Below are 18,063 nucleotides of genomic sequence, written 5' to 3'. Positions count from 1 at the left end.
CCCCCCCCCCCCCCCCCCCCCCCCATCTTGAAAGGTTGACCTACCATCTCAACTGCCTGTTCTAGCCATAAACATTTGGTCTATCAACAGGCTGGATTTTGGATTATCCCGGAAAACCTAAGACTGACATTCAGATGGGGTATAACCCCTTTATGCGGAGCTACATCTCTTGGACATATTCAAGAAGCTATCAACTCTACCGAGATACATCATATAAAAGCTGATATACCGAAAGCTATCGAATTACAACAAATGATGAGAAGACCGTGAATTGAATTGTATCATCAATCAAATATAGTTGTCGCAATCTGTGAACTCAATTCCAAGTATAGCACACCTGACGAATCTAATCCCCGATCAACAATATGTTCGGTTATCAATTCTCGACTTCGCGTTTACCTTTCACTCTCGATTCTCTCTTAATACTTATTCTCGTCAGATAGTCGTGCTGTGTGAATATAAACTGACATTTTTCACACTAATACAACATCTTGGGATGGTATTTCAATCATTTATCAGATCTAGGACAGGCAAGATGTCTCCATCTTTTTCTTCCCCATATTCTACCCACGTACATCCTCTCTACTGTCCTTCCCATCTTTTGTGAACAAGCAGTACATTCAGTATGTTCATATTGCCAATTAGGGAAACAATGATGAGGAAAGAACCAATATGTCGTCCAGGCGAGTAGAATGAGGACGATGAGAATGATTATGATACTTAATCCTGTTCACGTCAATATCTCTATGACTTCTAACCATATTTGATTATCCCCAGTGAAGTCATATTACCCCTTGACCAAAGAAATGTCCATCTCATTTCTTGGTTAAATCCAACGCAAGGTTGTCAGATCAGCTTCTGAGTGCGATACATGATGACATGCAAATGTGAAGAATGTGAGTTAAGGAAGAGTGTAGAAAGTATGATCATAAAGAACAAGAGACGCACGAAGAAAGTAAAAGAAAGGAAAGGAAAAGAAAAAAACAACTGACCTGCTCGTTCCCCCGATGACCACTTACTTCCATCATCACTGACGACATCTCGAATCAAAACAATAGACGGCATTTGACGAAATTACCCGTCTGAATACTGTTATTCGAATAAACTACAACCACTGTTTGGCAAGAGCAGTTGGATATATAATGTATTATAGGGAAAGTTCGACAATTGTCTAGGGAAAAGTCAACTTTGAAGAGTTGAAAGTGATAACCCTTGATATACCTTTTTCGAGTTCACCGGGGACAAGGTGTGTAAACTCGGGTGAAGGGGATGAGTCAAAGGGAGCGTGAGAATTATGTGAACATCGGTGAGTAGGATGTTCGTTATGATCTCTTACATGTTCCAACCCCTGTATTGAGATACCGAAACAGTAGTACATGTTAGGGTTAGGTTTTATATCAGAGATTAATTCACTTACACATTACATATCAAGATTATCTTTGGGTCATTCCTCAAGCTGAGGTAGCTAGTCTACCTTGTCACATATCCATCCATCTGACCGCCAGCTGCTCGCGGGTTTATTAAAAGTTTTCAATATCGCTAAAATCAAGGATGTAATTTAGAATTCAACCGTTCTTCTCATCTTGTCCATATCAGAACTTGATACTTCTCAGATAAAAAGTCAAAAAAAAACCTAAGAAATCTATTTTTATTGTTTCTTCTGTTTCTGCTAGTTGTTGAATACTTTAACCAGTATGTCTCATGTTCCTTTCTTCCATATATATCAAAATGATTCCAGTTGATCCTTTCCTCCAATATAACATGTCGAGTTGAGCAAATCTGGATTTTGTCTGAAATAATGAAAAGAGTTGCCGAAACCAATGTCGACACTTCGAAACCGTATGAAACATACTTCCCCTCTTCGTCTACGCCTCTACACCGATCCACCGAATGTGTTCGGGTAAGGGAACCAATAGGAAATAAGGATGAAACTTATATTCATCAAAGGATTGAAAATGGAAAGTTTCTATTCAGTACGGTACGTCTTTGAATTTGGTTCAATACATCCATTCAACTTTCAACCACCTTTGACATTGATCTCCATGTTTTTTTTTTTCCTACTACTCGTCGGATACTTAACACCATACATGATTTTGATGTCATCTCGTTGTTCCTTGTTTTTGATACATTATCATCATTTGATTCAGTCGGACTGGTTCAGAGATCGTATACGTACATATTGAAGTTTGAGTGTTGGAAACAAGAGTGGATCTTGGAATAATTGAATAGTTTCCGGTTGAAGAAAGAAAGAGAGTGAGTTAATATAGGTCTTTACCCCTCTCATGGAATACCAAGTGATGATATTGAACCTGAAGTGAAAGTCGTCCTGTCCTGAATTAAGAAAGAAAGAGAAGAAGGAAGTGAAGCTGTTGAGGTTGGTTTTGTCCTGAGCCAGGGACGAGACGACGACCGAAAGAAGCATGGGAATGATGACCACTCGGGGATAATTTTGGTCTCTCATCTGAATAGATTGTAGAAGTTTGGATGGACCAAGGACAAGTGTTTGATTACGGAAACCGAAGATGTGATTTAGAGATTAATCAAGATAAGTTTGACTGATGATTAGAAAACACAATTCGAAAACAAATAAAAAATGGGCTTATTCGGTCATACCACCACAACAGGGACATCACCAGCTATGGCAACTTCCAATCAAGGGAGTAATAATAATGGTAGTTCTCATAGTGGAGCTATAGCAGCCGGTAAGTATTTTAATATCCCACTTTTCTTTTTCATCTTGACTTTCCTCCCTTTATCTCTCTTACCTCCTACCGAGATTGTTGCCCCTTCCGAACTCCCCTCTACCCGTTGACCAAACGGAAGGTGTGGGTGGTGAACGGAATACTCATCTCTCTCACCTGTTCCTGTTCCATAACTCAGGGATCTTATGAGGTATATGACTGATTCTTAGGAATTGCGGTTTCTGTGACTGTGGTAACCGCCGCAGTTGGGATTTGGTATTATTTCCACAGGAAAAAGAAATCGGCAAAGATGTTGGCTGATGGGGAAAAGGGTCATGGGAAAAGTGATAATGAAGCTACGAACGATTCCTGATGAGGAACTGAGGATCAGTTTCATATCAATAAGCATACAACTTTATATCAGAGAGTGACATGGGGATTTACATTGGACTACACTTGTCGAGGGATTAGTTGATGGAAGGTTGATAACCTTGGAAGTAAGTAAAAAAGGTTACGATTACTCTACTCTACTCTACTCTACTCTATTCGTAGTGTGGTACTTAGTTGAAATGACATGTTGAAAGCCGAGCAGTTTTCTACCTATCTGTCAACTTGTGTGTCAATGCAAGTCATGAAGACTAGTCCGGTGGATATATGAAAGAGCTCTTGAATGGTATATGTTAAGCAGTAAAGTAGAGTACTCTAGTTCCGAAGCAGACAGAAGTGTATGAGAGGAGTTACTTTGTCGAAAGTTGAGAAGAAAAAGAAATCAGTCACGTCCGTTTGTCCTTACTCTACTTAACTTACTTGAATAATGACGATAACCTTCATCATCATAATCCATCCACTCAATCAACATGTCTCATAAACCTACTCATCTCCTACTCATACCCCAAGCGACTTGGTGATTTCCTTTTTTTTCCTCTCCACCCTCTTCGTTCTCCCGAGGGCTCCCTCCAGCTGACAGGTCCCCGATTGACGAGCTGACATCCAGGGGTCACGTCAGATCATGTCTTCAAATAGGTATATCCCTCTTACATCTCGCTCCTAATTGTTATCTCACTTTTTTATGTTATTCATCTGCTTCTCCAAGAGTTCACGAAGAGCTTTCAAGACAACATCATCTGACTTCGGAAAAGAAAAGAAGGATACGGACTGTTGATATTATCGGAGAAGTTAGAGAGGAAGATGATCCTCTTCGACCGGGGTTGAAATTACGTGTTGGGTTCGAAGATGTTTTAAAGGGGTTGATGATGAAAGGTGAAAAAGGAGAGGAATGGGGATATCCTAATTTGATCATATATGATGTAAGTAACAGAGGTGTTTCGTCAATTCAGTTTTGACCTGTCATGTTGGTCACCGACTCCCCTTAATTTCGACTACTCTAAGTACCGTTGTGCTATTTCACAACTTGGATCATCATACATGCACGGGAATCACTACTCTCTGTATTTATGCCTTTGTTACTCCCTCTTGATTTCTGAAAGTTCATTGACAGCGTAGGATTACCAACTTTGGCCATATTCTCTTCCCAAAGTAGTCAGAGAATTGACGGATCATCTCAACCAACCATACATTCCTTGTTTGTACTTAGCACCCGTTCCTACCTCGCCCATGATGAGGTCAGTACTTGAATCCTTCTGTCTATCTCTAGTTGTTTGAGAGAAGCTGATGTATAGGATGACAGCAAGTGCAGAACATGGAGGTCATTGGGATGGTATCATGAAAAGATACGAAGATGCTCGAGCGGAAGGTTTGTCGATCAATGATGCAGGTATAAAGGTGCGAGGAAAATCATATCCACTTATCCTCCTTAGACTGAGGGGCAAGATTGAAAGAATGCTAATGTATGAGGCTTTGAGGAATGCTCAGGGGAAATTAATAACACCTCCTGATCTTCCACCGATGTATGATTGTAAGTTCATCTCTATACATCCCTTCCTTCAAGATCATTATTCTCTATGTGTTTCGATCATGTTTGACAGTAAGATTTGAATGGAATGACGTGCTGATGGTCAGATGAGTATTGTAGGTCAATTCTGTATGGAGGAATGGACGTAGGTTGACGGAAAGATCCGCAAAATGTGTGCATGCCATTCCCCATTTCCCTCCTGTACAAATGGCCAGCAATGTTCGCGGCGAGGGATGATTCAGATGGTTATATGACTTTTGGGATTTCAGAATTAGAAGGTTGGTCAGAAGGACAATTGAAGAAATCATTGAAAATCCCATTATATCCCGTTGGGTAAGTTTACCCATCTGACCAAACCTCCCACAACCATTGTCCTACTTCATCTGCTTGAGTCGATTGGTAAATGTCTAATAATCAGACCCCATCTAGATATCGAAATTTGGCAAGCAAATAATCCCAAAGTTCGCACTTCTTATACATCCGACGAAAGACGAGTGGTGAAATTCCTTGACGGGATGCAGAAGGAGTACGGTTCACGTAGTGCATGTTTCGTTAGGTAAGCACTTCACCGGTACAATGCAGGTAAAAGTTGACGAAAAGCTTTGGAAGTCTCATGTGGCCTTCCACTCGACCTGAGCTATTGGAATGTCTGGTTGAAACACTTATTGAAGCTGAACCGCCATTACCATTCTTGTTCGCCGCAGCTTCAGCACTGGCCTCTTGGCCGGACCATTTAATAAAGAAAGTGGAAGAAAGTGGGAGGGGTATGATAGTGAAGTGGGCACCTCAATTGACCGTGTTGCAACATGAATCAATCCATTTTTTCCTGGTGAGTTCTCCATGAATACTCATTCCCCGTCAACCCGACACCGATCTGGTCATTGATCAACCCAGTTGGGACATTCGTGGTATCGTGGAGATGTACTGACTGATAGACTCACTGTGGATCGGGATCAACCGTAGAGGCCATCCAAGCGGAAATTCCGATAGTCGCTTGGCCTTTCACAGGCGATCAAGTACTCTGGGCTGCTCAACGTACGTCACATATTCAACTAACCCTTCACGCACCATCGATAATTACCCGCGTCTACTGGTACTCCGATCTCATCTTTCGGGATTAAAGCTAAAGTCACAGTCACGCAAATGTCTCATTGCGGAGTTCGACTCCACCAAGTCAACTCGGGTATGAAAGGTCTTCAACTCGCTTCGGGTGGTATCGTCACCGAAGATCCGGAAGATATCAAACGTGAAATGCGAGAGGCATTTACAGCCGTACGAGGGGATCAGTGGACCGAAATGAGGGATGAAATACGGAAGCTGGGGACGATTCTGAAGGATAGTGTGGAACGAGGAGCGGCGAGGAAGGCCCGAGAACAAATCGTGGAGAAATATCTATCGTAAGTATGCAGAAGAATTTTTGATCTACGTATTAGAAGGACATTGGTGAGCTTCGTATCGACTGACTTCCTACTACTGGTGAACAGGTTACCGGATCATGACATGATCGTCGTGAGTCGGACTTCGAATATAGAAATGCTGTGCGTGCAAACTTACCGCTTTGATATCGTCGGAAGGGCAATATTTTACTCCGAAGTCGTTTGGGGCCAAAATGATCCCCCTTCTTATCTTACTCTCGACAAATCTTCTCTTCACTTCTACCGAGGATTTTATATACTCGTCAGGCTTCAAACTCGACGAAATCCTGTTTGTCAAGCGAACAACACCTCACAACGCTCGTTCTTGCTTTGACACCACCCATATCGTTCGAGAGGTCCTCTTATCGACATGACCACATGGCACTCAATCGACACTATGGTCCCTTTTGGCAACAAGTTGCCTATGATGGAACTCTCCATCTCTGAGATGGATATCGTCCTGGAATTCTATTCCCATGCGCAGTTTGTTGAACAGACTTATCCCGACACGAACGAAGGGATTGAGGACATCTGCTCAAATACGCAGAACGATGGAATGACTTATTTTGACACGAATGGAGGGAGTGAGGAGATCTACTCAAATACTCAGTATGTTGTCTCGAATTATCCTGACACGAATGAAGGGATCATCAACCAACATCAGTTCGACGACCAGCAGTCGGAATACGGTACGACAGGACTTATCAATGAGATCTGGAATGGATCTTACCAACCGCCATATCCTGTCGCTCCGATCTATGGGATATCAAATGATAATCATGATGCTCCGCTCCTTGTAGGAAAAGACCTCTGGCCTTTTGACAACCCTACGGACATCCGTATTGGCGATTGTATACTTCCTGATCACTCTTCACAATCCTTTTCCTTTGCTCCACAAGAAGAATGGTCTCAGTTTGAGGAGTCTTCCCCGCCACCAGCTCCCGAGGATATCTTACCTGATTCCATATCCTCCCCCGTGTCACCTTCATCTACCGCAATTTCATTCCGTCCCCCTCGAAAAAGTGTTTGGACGACAAAGAAGCCTTACTGGTTAGGACCGATTCGACCTATTCATTGTGTTCAATGTTATCAGACAGGAATTGTATGTCGTCATACTCCACGTAAACGACAACATCTGGCACCGAATACAAGAATGAAAATCCTGGTCTCGGAGTCTGTTCTCTTGACATACCCATATTCCCAAGATCCACCTCGTCACCATGACGAAGAAGAATTCATCTACCTCTCAGCATCGACTGTCATTGAGGAACAACAAATCAGAAAAGTGGAGGAATGGTTGCCAGAAGGTAGTAGTTCCCTGTTGAATGTGTTTTCTATACTTCATTCATCATAACATGGTGAAACACCTTGTGAAATGAGGAGATAAATGATGATAAGGTCACTACCTATGTTTTTGTATCACATTGTCAAGACGGAGGACTATCGCGATACATAAAACATACGAGACATGAGATTCGTACGATACATACGATATTTACGAAGTATGATGATACTGTACATACCTATTCAACGCCGAGATCCGAGAGATGAGGATATGTCCTTGGAGAAAATGAGTGTGATGATTCGAGACCTACCCTACCAGAGAAATCCATGATCGCCACCTTGAAACGACTCCAATTCGACAACCTCGACGAATTCCGACTGAAATGTATGTAGACCAAGCACTGGTCATGTGGAATATCAGAAGGCTCGTACGGGCGGAACATGGCACTTCCATACCATGCTCCGGTCCACATATAACCAAAACGACTTCCAAAAACTTCCAAATTACTCATTCGCCAATTTTTTCAAATTCCGACCAGATTCTACTCCTCACCTTCCACCATGACAAAGGGGATACAAGCATTTTGTCCCGTAGTCATCGGACCAAACGCCTTCGGAAGATGACTCCCCTCTCCGTTTCTCGCCCTGTTCTCGAGCGAGAAATCTGGTCATATTCGGATAGAACTCGCCACTTTTCGATAGTCACATTAGTAATTATACACACTGACCATCGTCTCCGGATTAGTATGGAATTGACTGATATCGACTAATTTCTTTGTTCTTTCTCAGGTCGTTTGGCCGAAACGGAACAATCATGGGTTAATTTCGAAGAAACGTCCTTCCAATACACTTTTAACCCAATAACTCAACTCAGTAAGTATCCCGAGGACATCTCCACCTTCATAACTCCTATGATCAAGACGACAGGATTTAGTCAATCATCCGTTGATCGCCAATCGAGAACGACGAAAGTTGCCGAAACTGAGAAAATGACCTTTATCCAAGAAAGTGGGAAAGACCCAAGCGAGAAAGAGAACATGTCCAAGGTGATCTCAATCAAGATTGCTCCTATATATCTTCCATACACTTGGGCAGAATCCACATATGAAGAACATACACATGTCTTGAAAACGATTATTCGTGATGAATCTGGAATCGTCCTTACCGAGATACCTAAGCGACATGGATCCCATTTCAAGAAACAAGTAACATCCAATGTGAACATACCGGAGATCACGGTAAAACTCAAAAGGGGAAGAAAACCTTTACCTACAGGATCAAGTCGTTGTTCTTCTTGTGTAAAGTTGAAATGGAAATGTATCAGGGATTTTGAAGGACCTTGTGGAACGTGTATCACCCGTCGGAAAACTTGTGAGCAAGATTGGATATTACCTGTTGAACGTAGGGCAAAGAGAAGGAAGGAAAGTAGTGAATGGAAGACATGGAAGAGAAATCAAGATGATAAACCAATTCTCATGTATCCGCCTGGTTGGATAGTCTCGAATCACAGTGTGGAATCTACGGCAATCTGGGATCAGGGAGATTGGTTTGACGGTAATCAAGAGGTTGAGACGTAACGGGTGGAGAGTAGATTGGTACGGCATGCAATACGGCATGTTGGTTATTCCTTGACCTTTATGTGATTTTTGATCATCACTTCCGGAATCCAGTCAAGGTCTAGACCGACAGGAAGAGGAATTAGTGAGATCACTCAGTTTGGACGCTGATGGGAAAGAGCAGTGATGATGCCATACCTCGCCTTCTTTCAATCTAAAAAGTCATCTATTCCCTCCTTTCCATGCCATCATCATGTCAATCAATCAAGAAGGCGCGGATTTAATTTGTGAAACTGATTCTCTTCATTTGGGCATAAAAAGAGGGCTTCCAACCATAGGAATTCTTTCAAAACAGATGAAAGGATACGATTCGTTGAAATTCAGTTCCAACTACTTACCCTACTTTTGAGAGACAGATTCTTAGCTGATCAACCTCACCACTAATCATGTCTAATAAGAGAAAGTTGGAAAGCATCGACGACTCTGCGGCGACGGATGCCCGAAGGGAGAAATGGCTTGATACACTCTTTGGGAGATCACCTGAGTCATACCTTCTCACCTCACATGAATTACCGTTACCTCCTCTATCCGATCTCTCGGGCTCCACGGGGCAAATGGAAAGACTATCTCCTTCAAAGCAGTCTTCTGGATCATCTACGTTGCCCCTGTCATCGAAACCACGAATCATCTCACAGGGTACTTACAGGTATACAGACTTGGAAGATACTGGTTATCTACCAACAGAGCCAGACCCAATATCTCTCCCCACCCAAAAGAAAGATACTACGGTGTCTGCCCCCCGCATCAAGACCAGATTGCCTTCCTCTTCCATTGGGCCAGAAAGAACCTTCGTGAACAGACCTTCTTTCAGCCCACTCGCGCCTCAATCCGCCCCGATGAACTATTCCCAACAGGGTCAGAGATTTGTATCGGCCTCCGGTCCAGGCAATCTGATGGCTGATCCGCACCCCATAGTCAGTCGTAAATTTACACGAGAACGATGCCTCGCTTGTGATAATGCTGGAATCGAAATTTGTGACACCAGGGTAGGATTTGATTCATGTGTAGATTGTACAGCTAGGGGATTGCCTTGCTTAACCAGGCATGCTCTCCGCTGTGAGCCTTGCGCATCAAGCCGAGACTTTGATATATCATTGGGTCCTTGTGATTGGGCCCGCCGATATGAAGGAGAACCCTGTAACCATTGCTCTGAGAAGGGTGTTGAGTGTGTAGCTTCTCATCGTTCAAGTTCTTGTTACGTTTGTCGAGTTTGGAAGAGGAGTGGCAGCTGTAATCTACGGAAACAACTGAGCACCAATAAATCTTCCAAATGCACTACATGTGCTCAACAGGGTTGGGATTGTGGATTGCGTCCAAGTCGAAGATCAAAACAGATTTCGACTATGTCTGGCATCGCCTGAGACTGTGAGTGATCAGACACGAGGCACGGGAGACGAGGAAATCTACCCTGATTGGGTCAGTGGAATTATGAGTTGTGGGTGAAGAAGTTAAAGAAGGCTAGGCAGCATGCAAGTTGTCCGTGCGCACCTTTTAATCTGCGTGTGAATTGTGGCAACGAATTTTTTCATAGCACGATCACTCTACCAAACAACCAAAATATCCATAGAACACTTTAATTTGAGTTGTGAATGATTCAGAACTTGCTAAATGATCATGATAGTGTCCAGATATAGTGCAGCGCAAAGGGGCAAGACTTCTAACGGGTGTTAAACCATAGACGATGCCGCTTTAATCGAATGATCTGATAACAATACCGCTTTCACCACATTTCCCACTCCACCACCGTCATATACAATGGATCATAGATCTCGGTGAACTCTTGTCCTCCTTTTGTTCTCATCCAGGGGTCTTATTTCTAGTTGGTTCCTCTTTCTCAACCAGGTTTTAAATTAATCCAGAAGGCAAATGGGCCTTCCAATCCTTTATTCTCATGGATCCCTTGTCTTCACTTGAAGATGAACCATGAAAGCAGGCTTAGGATGAAGAAATGATGAAAGGACTTTCTAATGTTCAAACATCTCATCACTACTCCACCATGTCCAGAGATCTACATCCAACGATCAATAGTAGTGAAGATTTCCGGGACGATTTCGAGAATGAGGGGTTGTTTGGAACGAACGAATCCGGAATACCCGTACCCGTCTCATCAGTGTCCCTAGGCAACATCCACCACGGAGGCCTTCCTTCCCCTTCTACTTCTCGGATACATGAGAACGACGAGGGAGTTGAAACATTGCCTCATAGTCTTTTACTTGATTGGTTGAAGCGGAAAGAGACTGATGATCCTAAGGTTGGCTTGGGGAAACTAGTAGTTCTACCTTCGTTTCCCGAATTGATGTCTCGAGTAGCTGCGCATGAAAAGGCAGCCAAGCTCCCTACCCATGTCTCAACTAGCTCCCAAGAATTCATACCCTACACTGTGAGGCAGGGTGGGTCTATGAATAACACAAAAATCATCCAGTCAGAACAAATGACAATCAATATGCCTCCAATAGTAAAACGTACAGTACATTGGGTGCAGATCGATGCTGGAGCTGTCAGTTCAAGAACAGTTTAAGCTGTGAAGTCAGAGTTGGCTCAATCACATGTGAAGGATGTATTGCTGATGACACTATGTGCGACCTAAGGAAACTTGAGCGTTGTGCGACCTGTGTGAAGGCTGGGGTATCACTGAGCATACCTTGTTATTGGGCGCTACTTTATGATGGGGAGTCATGCACTCCTTGTGTCCAAAACGGCAGGACTTGTGAGCCTTCTAGAACAGTCCGGAAATGCTATATATGTCGGCTTGGAAATCTTGGCAGCTGTGATATTCTTCAAAGTCTTGAAGGAAATCAAAGCTTCAAATGTCGTAGATGTACCAAAAGGGGATTGGATTGTGGAATACGCCCGAGCAAACCATCTACTGTACAGTATGTACATCATTCTTGACACTGGCTGGTACCTTGCGGCTGGAATCGGCTTAGGAAACCTAGGTATGAGGTGATGAGCCTATAGATATTTTTGAAGATAGGATCTATGAGGCAATTCAGATAGCTCGGGTGAGCGGAAGAGCGTTATGAGCGGTAGGTGAAGGTAAAATAGGAGAAATCAGCAGCCAGCAGCATATTATTAGTCCGTGCGACGAATCCCGTTTTCTTGTGCCTGTGTCGGATTGTCAGGTTTGATATCACGTGTACAACATGTCTTCCCAAGTAACAAGCGGAATGTCACCTCTGGCAGTGCAATCAGCACTTATTCTAAGGGTACAATGCAGTATCATTTAATGTAACATGCAGGAAATGCCGGAAGCAGGTAACACATTAATTTTCCGTGGGCATTCAGTTCCTGAGTGGGACATTTTCCGCTAGGTCTGAATACGTCTGTGCAGCTCCTGAGGGGTACGGAGACCAGACATTGAAGATAGTCCGCTTTGATGATTATAGGGGTATAGCGCCCCGCACACAACAGATGTAGTGATGTAATAGATAGAAAATACTATAGTCAATGAGACCCAGTGGCAGAAGACATGCTAAGTGACAAGAAAATACATTTGATAAGACATCTACGACTGGGCTGTTTCTATGTTGCAAAAAGGAAACAGAGTGATACCAAAATCTATGGAGCAAAGATGAAACATAGCATGAGGTAGAAGAGCAAAGTAAGACGGAGATAGGTGAGGGACACGGAAATGTAGGAAAACTATCATGTGATGAAGAATCAGCAATAGCGACTAGGTGCAAAAGCAGAATGGGGAGGACCCGTGACAGGATTGGTGATGGGGAGACGGGAAAGATCAATGAGAGGAAGACTTTGAGGAACCCATCCTATGTACCCGTGATCCTGACACGGACTCCATCATGACTGAAATAAATGAACGAAACAGTTTCGTCGACCCTCGTCCTCCTCTTACCCTCATCGAGATGTGGTCTAATCACTTTCCCTTCCCCAGCAAAGTTGAGAACCCATAAGAAGGCAAATGGGCCTATGAATCATCATGTTCATGTATCCCTTGTCCTCATTTGAAGACCAGCAGGGCCAGGATGAGGAGAGAAAATCCAACTCTCCTTATAACCCCTTTTTCTCCTTCTTCCAAATTGTCTTCAATCATCTCATTAATACTTCATCTCATCCATCAAACTCAGTGCAATCAATGTCTGGTCCTGACAGAAGCTTCTGGAATGTCTTGGGTCACCTGAAGTTGCCAATAAAGGATGAATCCAGCCTGCCTGTCTTGAGGGCCGGCCCACGGAGTATCGAGTCTGACAATGTCTCCCTTCCCTCTCATTCCTCATCTGGGAAGAATCACAACTACGAAAAAGTTGATGATTCATCAAACAATCGTTCACTTTTATCTGCTAATCTAGATGCTACGCACCAGAGGGGGGCATGATTCGGAAGAGGGAGTCCTACCTTCAGTTCTGAAGTCTGCTTGGTATAGAGAACTATTTGAACCTACCACAATCAGCCAAAATGATCATGAAAGTCATACTTCTAGCACCATATGGCAAGGTGAAGGTCCGGACAGCACCCGAAACATTGGGCCAGAAGAGGGATTGGTTGACTCACCAACGACCAACTCTGAAGTTTTCAATCGGGAGATAGTATTATGTGACGTTCCGTCAATGCAAACAAAGAACAAACATCCTCGTTTCCAGTCGAAGGAAGTATTAGATTCTATTGCGGCTCCCTGCAGAAACTTACCAAGATGTGACTACTGTAAAACAAGGAAGTCATTGTGCGATGCAGCAACTCGAAGAGAGGGTGAGAAATGTGAGAAATGTAGAACAAGTAGAAAGGATTGCACATGGGATAACGCTTCATTAAAAGTTCTCAGAAATCTGGAGATAACAAGAGCACGCTTTGGAGTAGGGAACAGTCCTCCTTCCAGACCCTCAGAGAGCCGAAAGTTCCACCCATATTGAGAATATTAGTTTACAAACAGAGGGAAAAGAACATGCATCAACTTCACATGTATCGTATACTTAAGATATTCCACTCAATGAATAGAAACCGAGTATCGTTGAATAAGGTTCAGAGAACAATAAGACGTGTGGGGAGAAGTGACGGAAGGGGAAATAATGATTACTCTTCTAACAACCCACGCCGTTGAGCACTCAGTAGAGACCGAGGTATGATGACCAACAATGTAATGTATCGTGATCCAAGGGATGAAGAGCTTGTTATCAGTGATGATTTTAGGGGAACGGAAGGGATGCATACACATACAGCTTATACTGTATGTTGAGAGGCTGCATTATTATCACAATCAAGAATACATACTCTTCAAGATATGAGATGATCATGGTGATAACAAATTGATATATTCCCTCGGTGGTCTAGCCGGTAAAGGTGGTGGTATCTCCTCCGTTTCCCTCGTCCATCTTCCATCAAGTTGACCTTCTTTGTTGTTACCGAAAGCTTCCCGTGATGCACCAGTATGTGTGATGAGCTCGGTTCGTTTTGGGGAAGCACCACTATCAGTGTTAATCATTTTAGCTTGATTGGAAGATTTGGACGGAGAAGAAGCAGGGGCGGCGGATGGAAAAGAAGATGAAGCAGGAAGTGAAGCTGGGAAAGAAGATGAAGCAGGCAGTGAAGATTGAAAAGACGACAAAGCCGGAATAAATGATGGAAAAGTAGGAGATTGAATAGGTGGAGAAGCGACACGTTTGACAGCAGCCGTAGCAGTTTCATATCTTTTCCTCATCATTTCTTTCTCTTCCTCTGCTGAAGCCCAAGGTGTTCCTTTCCCTACTACTGAAGTCTTACTTGGTCCTGCCACAGATGACCCCGAGCTTAAAGTTTGACCTTGATTATTCGAAGATGATACGACGTCCAGATTTCCCCTAGTGGGTATGGTGGACATTGTTGGCGGTATAGATGAAATAGCGGAAGAAGCAGTACCTAAAGAATTGCTAGATGTAGCAGTGACGAAAGTATTGCTGGAAGGTAGGGAATTGAATCCCGATGTAGATGGGGAAAACTGAGTATCGGGTGAAGCGACTTGTTTAACTCTATCGAGAGCTTGATAATATCTTTTCATTTGTTCTTTCTCGCTCATCCCTGTCATCCCACTCTGCACCACTTGACTGACGTTTGATTCTTGAGATGCTCGAACGTCTTGAGGTTTTTGGTTCTCTTGACTTCCTCCTCGGACATTTTGTGATGGTGTTTGATTCGATCGTATTGTTTCCTTTATATAAGGTCCCTCCACATTAGCCTTAGGAGGACTTCCAGAACCAATTTTGGAAGAAGAAGCGATGGGAGGTGATTCAGCTCCATGACCTAAACTAGATGATGTACCTTTTGATGCTTTTTCAACTTTTTCACGAGCTTCATAATACCTTCTCATCTGTTCTTTCTCACTTAATCCATCGACCATCCCAGCGACGGGTATATTCCCTGACATTCCGTTGGAAGTGGATGAACCAGCGATGGGAATAGCATCATAAGGTATCAATTCCTCGTGGCCGTTGCTTTGCACGTCTTGAGCTCGTTGAACATTTGACGATGAGGCTTTTGTGGGGGAAATTTGAGAAATGGTGTTGGGTTTATGTGACTGCTGGGACGAAGTAGGAGAAGAAGAGAAAGAAGATGAGGTAACACGTGACATGGCTGTTTCGTACGCTTTCTTCTGACGTTCTTTCTCTTCTGCAGCTGAGAGGTACGTTTCAGACATACGAGGAGGTTTGGTTCCACCTGATGAACCAGGGTTGGAAGGTCCAGCAGAAGAGGGATTTTGTTGGACTAGGGGTGATGGCGGGACTGGCGGTGCATATTCTGGCGGAGCGACCTCCGATGGATGATCCATATCGGTGGAGGAGGACAAACCGAGTTTGTCAAGAGAGGCACCAGAAGCGGCTTGTGTTACTGCTGCACGAGACCGGGCGGAGCTGTACAGAGAGAGTTTTTCTTGTTCCGCTGTAGGCCAGGAGGAAGGGGGAACTCGAGATAGTCCAGGGGATGGACGAGGAGAAGGGTTGGTGCTATTTGGGCGGGTAGGGGAGTTCTATAGATCAGTCAGCTACTGTTCTTCCACTGTTGAACTGTAGACAGTTCTTATCAATATGCAAAGTACGTGATATATTCGTACCGTTGCCAAACTGAACATTCTTGTCGATGGACGTCGAAAGAACGATATGACTCACCTGAGCAACTGCTGTCTTCTCCAAAACCCCCTTCGCACCACCTTCCCACACTCCAAACGTGCCGTTTGTACTAGTCGTCATAACGCTCGCTCTGTTCTCCCTGGAGCCATGTCCCATATCACTTTGCGCTCTCTCTTGTACGCTCTCCAACATACTATGTCCTCCACTTTCCTCACTCATACTATAAGGTACCGATGGACTTCGTTGTAGTGCCGGGGCCGGTGAAGGAGTGGGAAAAGTCAGACGCCCGCCCATACCCGGTAAAGTAGAGTATGGTCGTCCACTGGTGGCTGGACCCATATCATGTGTGGTGGTAGTTGTGGAAGTGATGGTAGAAGAAGATTTCCGACGATCTTGTGGGATGAAACCTTGAATTTGTCGTTGTGGGTAAGGTTGATTAGGTTGATAAGGACTTTGAACGGGGAAAGATGTGGTAGGGAGATACGTGTTTGAGGTAGAGTATGACGCTTGGGATGAGGAGTACTGTTGGGTCGGTGGGTAAGAAGGTTGATTGGGATAAAGAGGTTGAGGAATTTTTGAAGGGTAGAAATTTGTAGGTGGAGAGAGATGGTCAGAAGTTGGTTGAAGAGGTTGTGAGGCGTAGAAAGATGAAGAAGGGGAGAAGTTACTGGTGATGGATGCGGAGGGAATTTGAGATTGTGTCGAACCTGGTGATATAGGTCGCGATGAGGGATCCGGGGTTGATGAAACTCCCATACTCAGAGGTGGAAAATGACCAATGTCTCTGTTAATGAGCATCGACTAGTTAGACTAATTTGACGAGAGGAAAATATGAAAATTGAAGGATATCATCACTCACCTGACTGCCTGTTCAGCTTGAACTCTGGCATAAGGTCCTACAGTATAGATAATACCCCCACATTTCACCTCTCCTAATCCATCACATATAGCCTTCACCTCAAGCTCATACGACATACTCATGATTTTCGCATTTTTCACCGTCAACAATAATTTATCCACCGGGACTGCCATATCTACCCTAGCTGATTTCTCTCCTCCTCTTCCTACTGACTCGTCCACCGCCGCTCGAGTAGACGCAACAATCCTACTTCTGCTCAATCCCTGAGGAGGTATCTTACTCTTCCTCTTACTCGTATTTTGCGAAAGAGGAGGTATGACCGTGGTGACCTCATGTAAAGTGCATTCGAATCCTTTGAATTTGAAAGGTTTCGGATGTGTGGATTTCAACGTAGTTGTGAATAAAATTCTATCTGTCGGACCGAAAGCTGTACTTGGTCTTGAAACGATCAAAGTTAATTGTCCTCCTAAAGCAGTTCCCATACGAGTATCAGGTAAATTATAAATTGGCCAAGCAGAATGTAAATCATGTTTTATGATTCGTAAAGGTTCTGAAATCTTGAGTATTGGTGAAGTTTCTTTTTTGAATAAACCACCTTTTTCTCGATAACATAAAGCAGCTACCAGTTCATATTTGATTCCTGTCCCTTTTAACATTTCACAAGTTGGTGGTATATCTTCTGGAAGAGAAATTGAGAATTTGAAATCGGTAGGTTCCAAAGTATCGTATTCTTTATCACCGGAAGGTTGCCAAAGAGTGACAATCTCACCTACGTGTTCCCACATTGGTGAAGTTGTTGAAGAGGTTGGGAAACCAGGAGGAAGTGTTTCATATTTACGAATCTCTACTCGAACCCATTTAGCTCTAAGGGGTAGGGATCCGGAACGAAGTTCGACAGTACCGTGTACTGCTGGGGCCGGACGGGCGGGGTTGGAAGAAGCTGGGATGCCGGGGTAGCCTTGGACAAAGGGGAGATGAGGAGGTGCACGTAGTGACAAACGTGCTGGATGAGCCATGTTGGAGTGGGGAGTTCTGAGAAGAGATTTGTTATGAGATCATGAAGATGTGTGAGTTTGTTGTTGTTGGATGTCGACAAGGGTAATGGAAGCAGCGTGGCGAGGCACTCTTAGTTAGTCGCAGATGACGGTGTGTGGATATGATGTCCGATCAGGCGAATGAGTCGGTGTGAAGGGGGTTGCCTCCTCTTATAAGATACAATGTGTATCGCCCAAAGACCCGAAAGT

General features: G+C 43.8%; 6 protein-coding genes across 6 annotated transcripts in view; 5 read left to right on the top strand and 1 right to left on the bottom strand.

Moving 5' to 3' along the window:
- The window catches only part of TREMEDRAFT_67967 (uncharacterized protein), a gene marked incomplete at both ends in the record, with an annotated part of 3,603 nt that extends 3,333 nt beyond the window's left edge, over positions 1 to 270 (top strand). The window contains one exon of the mRNA XM_007002976.1: positions 91 to 270. Coding sequence (XP_007003038.1) covers positions 91 to 270 — 180 coding nt within the window. The remainder of the gene's footprint in view (positions 1 to 90) is intronic.
- A 3,268-nt stretch (positions 271 to 3,538) lies between these two features.
- Positions 3,539 to 6,092, top strand: TREMEDRAFT_60726 (uncharacterized protein; the record flags this gene model as incomplete). The annotated part of the gene is made up of 13 exons (XM_007002859.1): positions 3,539 to 3,585; positions 3,676 to 3,988; positions 4,185 to 4,303; positions 4,361 to 4,463; positions 4,536 to 4,596; positions 4,701 to 4,709; positions 4,755 to 4,926; positions 5,012 to 5,149; positions 5,194 to 5,422; positions 5,529 to 5,628; positions 5,729 to 5,990; positions 6,027 to 6,036; positions 6,078 to 6,092. 13 exons carry the CDS (start codon positions 3,539 to 3,541, stop codon positions 6,090 to 6,092), a joined length of 1,578 nt encoding a protein of 525 aa, XP_007002921.1.
- Positions 6,093 to 6,378: 286 nt separating this feature from the next.
- On the top strand, positions 6,379 to 8,869 carry TREMEDRAFT_60725 (uncharacterized protein; the record flags this gene model as incomplete). The annotated part of the gene is made up of 3 exons (XM_007002858.1): positions 6,379 to 7,337; positions 7,598 to 7,677; positions 8,082 to 8,869. The coding sequence occupies 3 exons, from the start codon at positions 6,379 to 6,381 to the stop codon at positions 8,867 to 8,869; spliced, it is 1,827 nt and encodes a 608-aa protein (XP_007002920.1).
- A 425-nt stretch (positions 8,870 to 9,294) lies between these two features.
- TREMEDRAFT_60724 (uncharacterized protein) lies at positions 9,295 to 10,081 on the top strand (the record flags this gene model as incomplete). Its single annotated transcript, XM_007002857.1, has 2 exons — positions 9,295 to 9,829; positions 9,951 to 10,081. The coding sequence occupies 2 exons, from the start codon at positions 9,295 to 9,297 to the stop codon at positions 10,079 to 10,081; spliced, it is 666 nt and encodes a 221-aa protein (XP_007002919.1).
- An 823-nt stretch (positions 10,082 to 10,904) lies between these two features.
- On the top strand, positions 10,905 to 11,855 carry TREMEDRAFT_60723 (uncharacterized protein; the record flags this gene model as incomplete). The annotated part of the gene is made up of 3 exons (XM_007002856.1): positions 10,905 to 11,298; positions 11,377 to 11,405; positions 11,634 to 11,855. 3 exons carry the CDS (start codon positions 10,905 to 10,907, stop codon positions 11,853 to 11,855), a joined length of 645 nt encoding a protein of 214 aa, XP_007002918.1.
- A 2,248-nt stretch (positions 11,856 to 14,103) lies between these two features.
- On the bottom strand, positions 14,104 to 17,835 carry TREMEDRAFT_73410 (uncharacterized protein; the record flags this gene model as incomplete). Its single annotated transcript, XM_007003089.1, has 3 exons — positions 14,104 to 15,860; positions 16,000 to 16,744; positions 16,820 to 17,835. 3 exons carry the CDS (start codon positions 17,833 to 17,835, stop codon positions 14,151 to 14,153), a joined length of 3,471 nt encoding a protein of 1,156 aa, XP_007003151.1. The 3' UTR covers positions 14,104 to 14,150.
- Positions 17,836 to 18,063: the final 228 nt, after the last annotated feature.

The sequence above is a fragment of the Tremella mesenterica genome (assembly GCF_000271645.1).
Source record: "Tremella mesenterica DSM 1558 unplaced genomic scaffold TREMEscaffold_2, whole genome shotgun sequence".
NCBI classification, from domain to species: Eukaryota; Fungi; Basidiomycota; class Tremellomycetes; order Tremellales; family Tremellaceae; genus Tremella; species Tremella mesenterica.
Note: the sequence above shows the minus strand (reverse complement) of the source record. Positions and strands in the feature narration are given on the sequence as shown.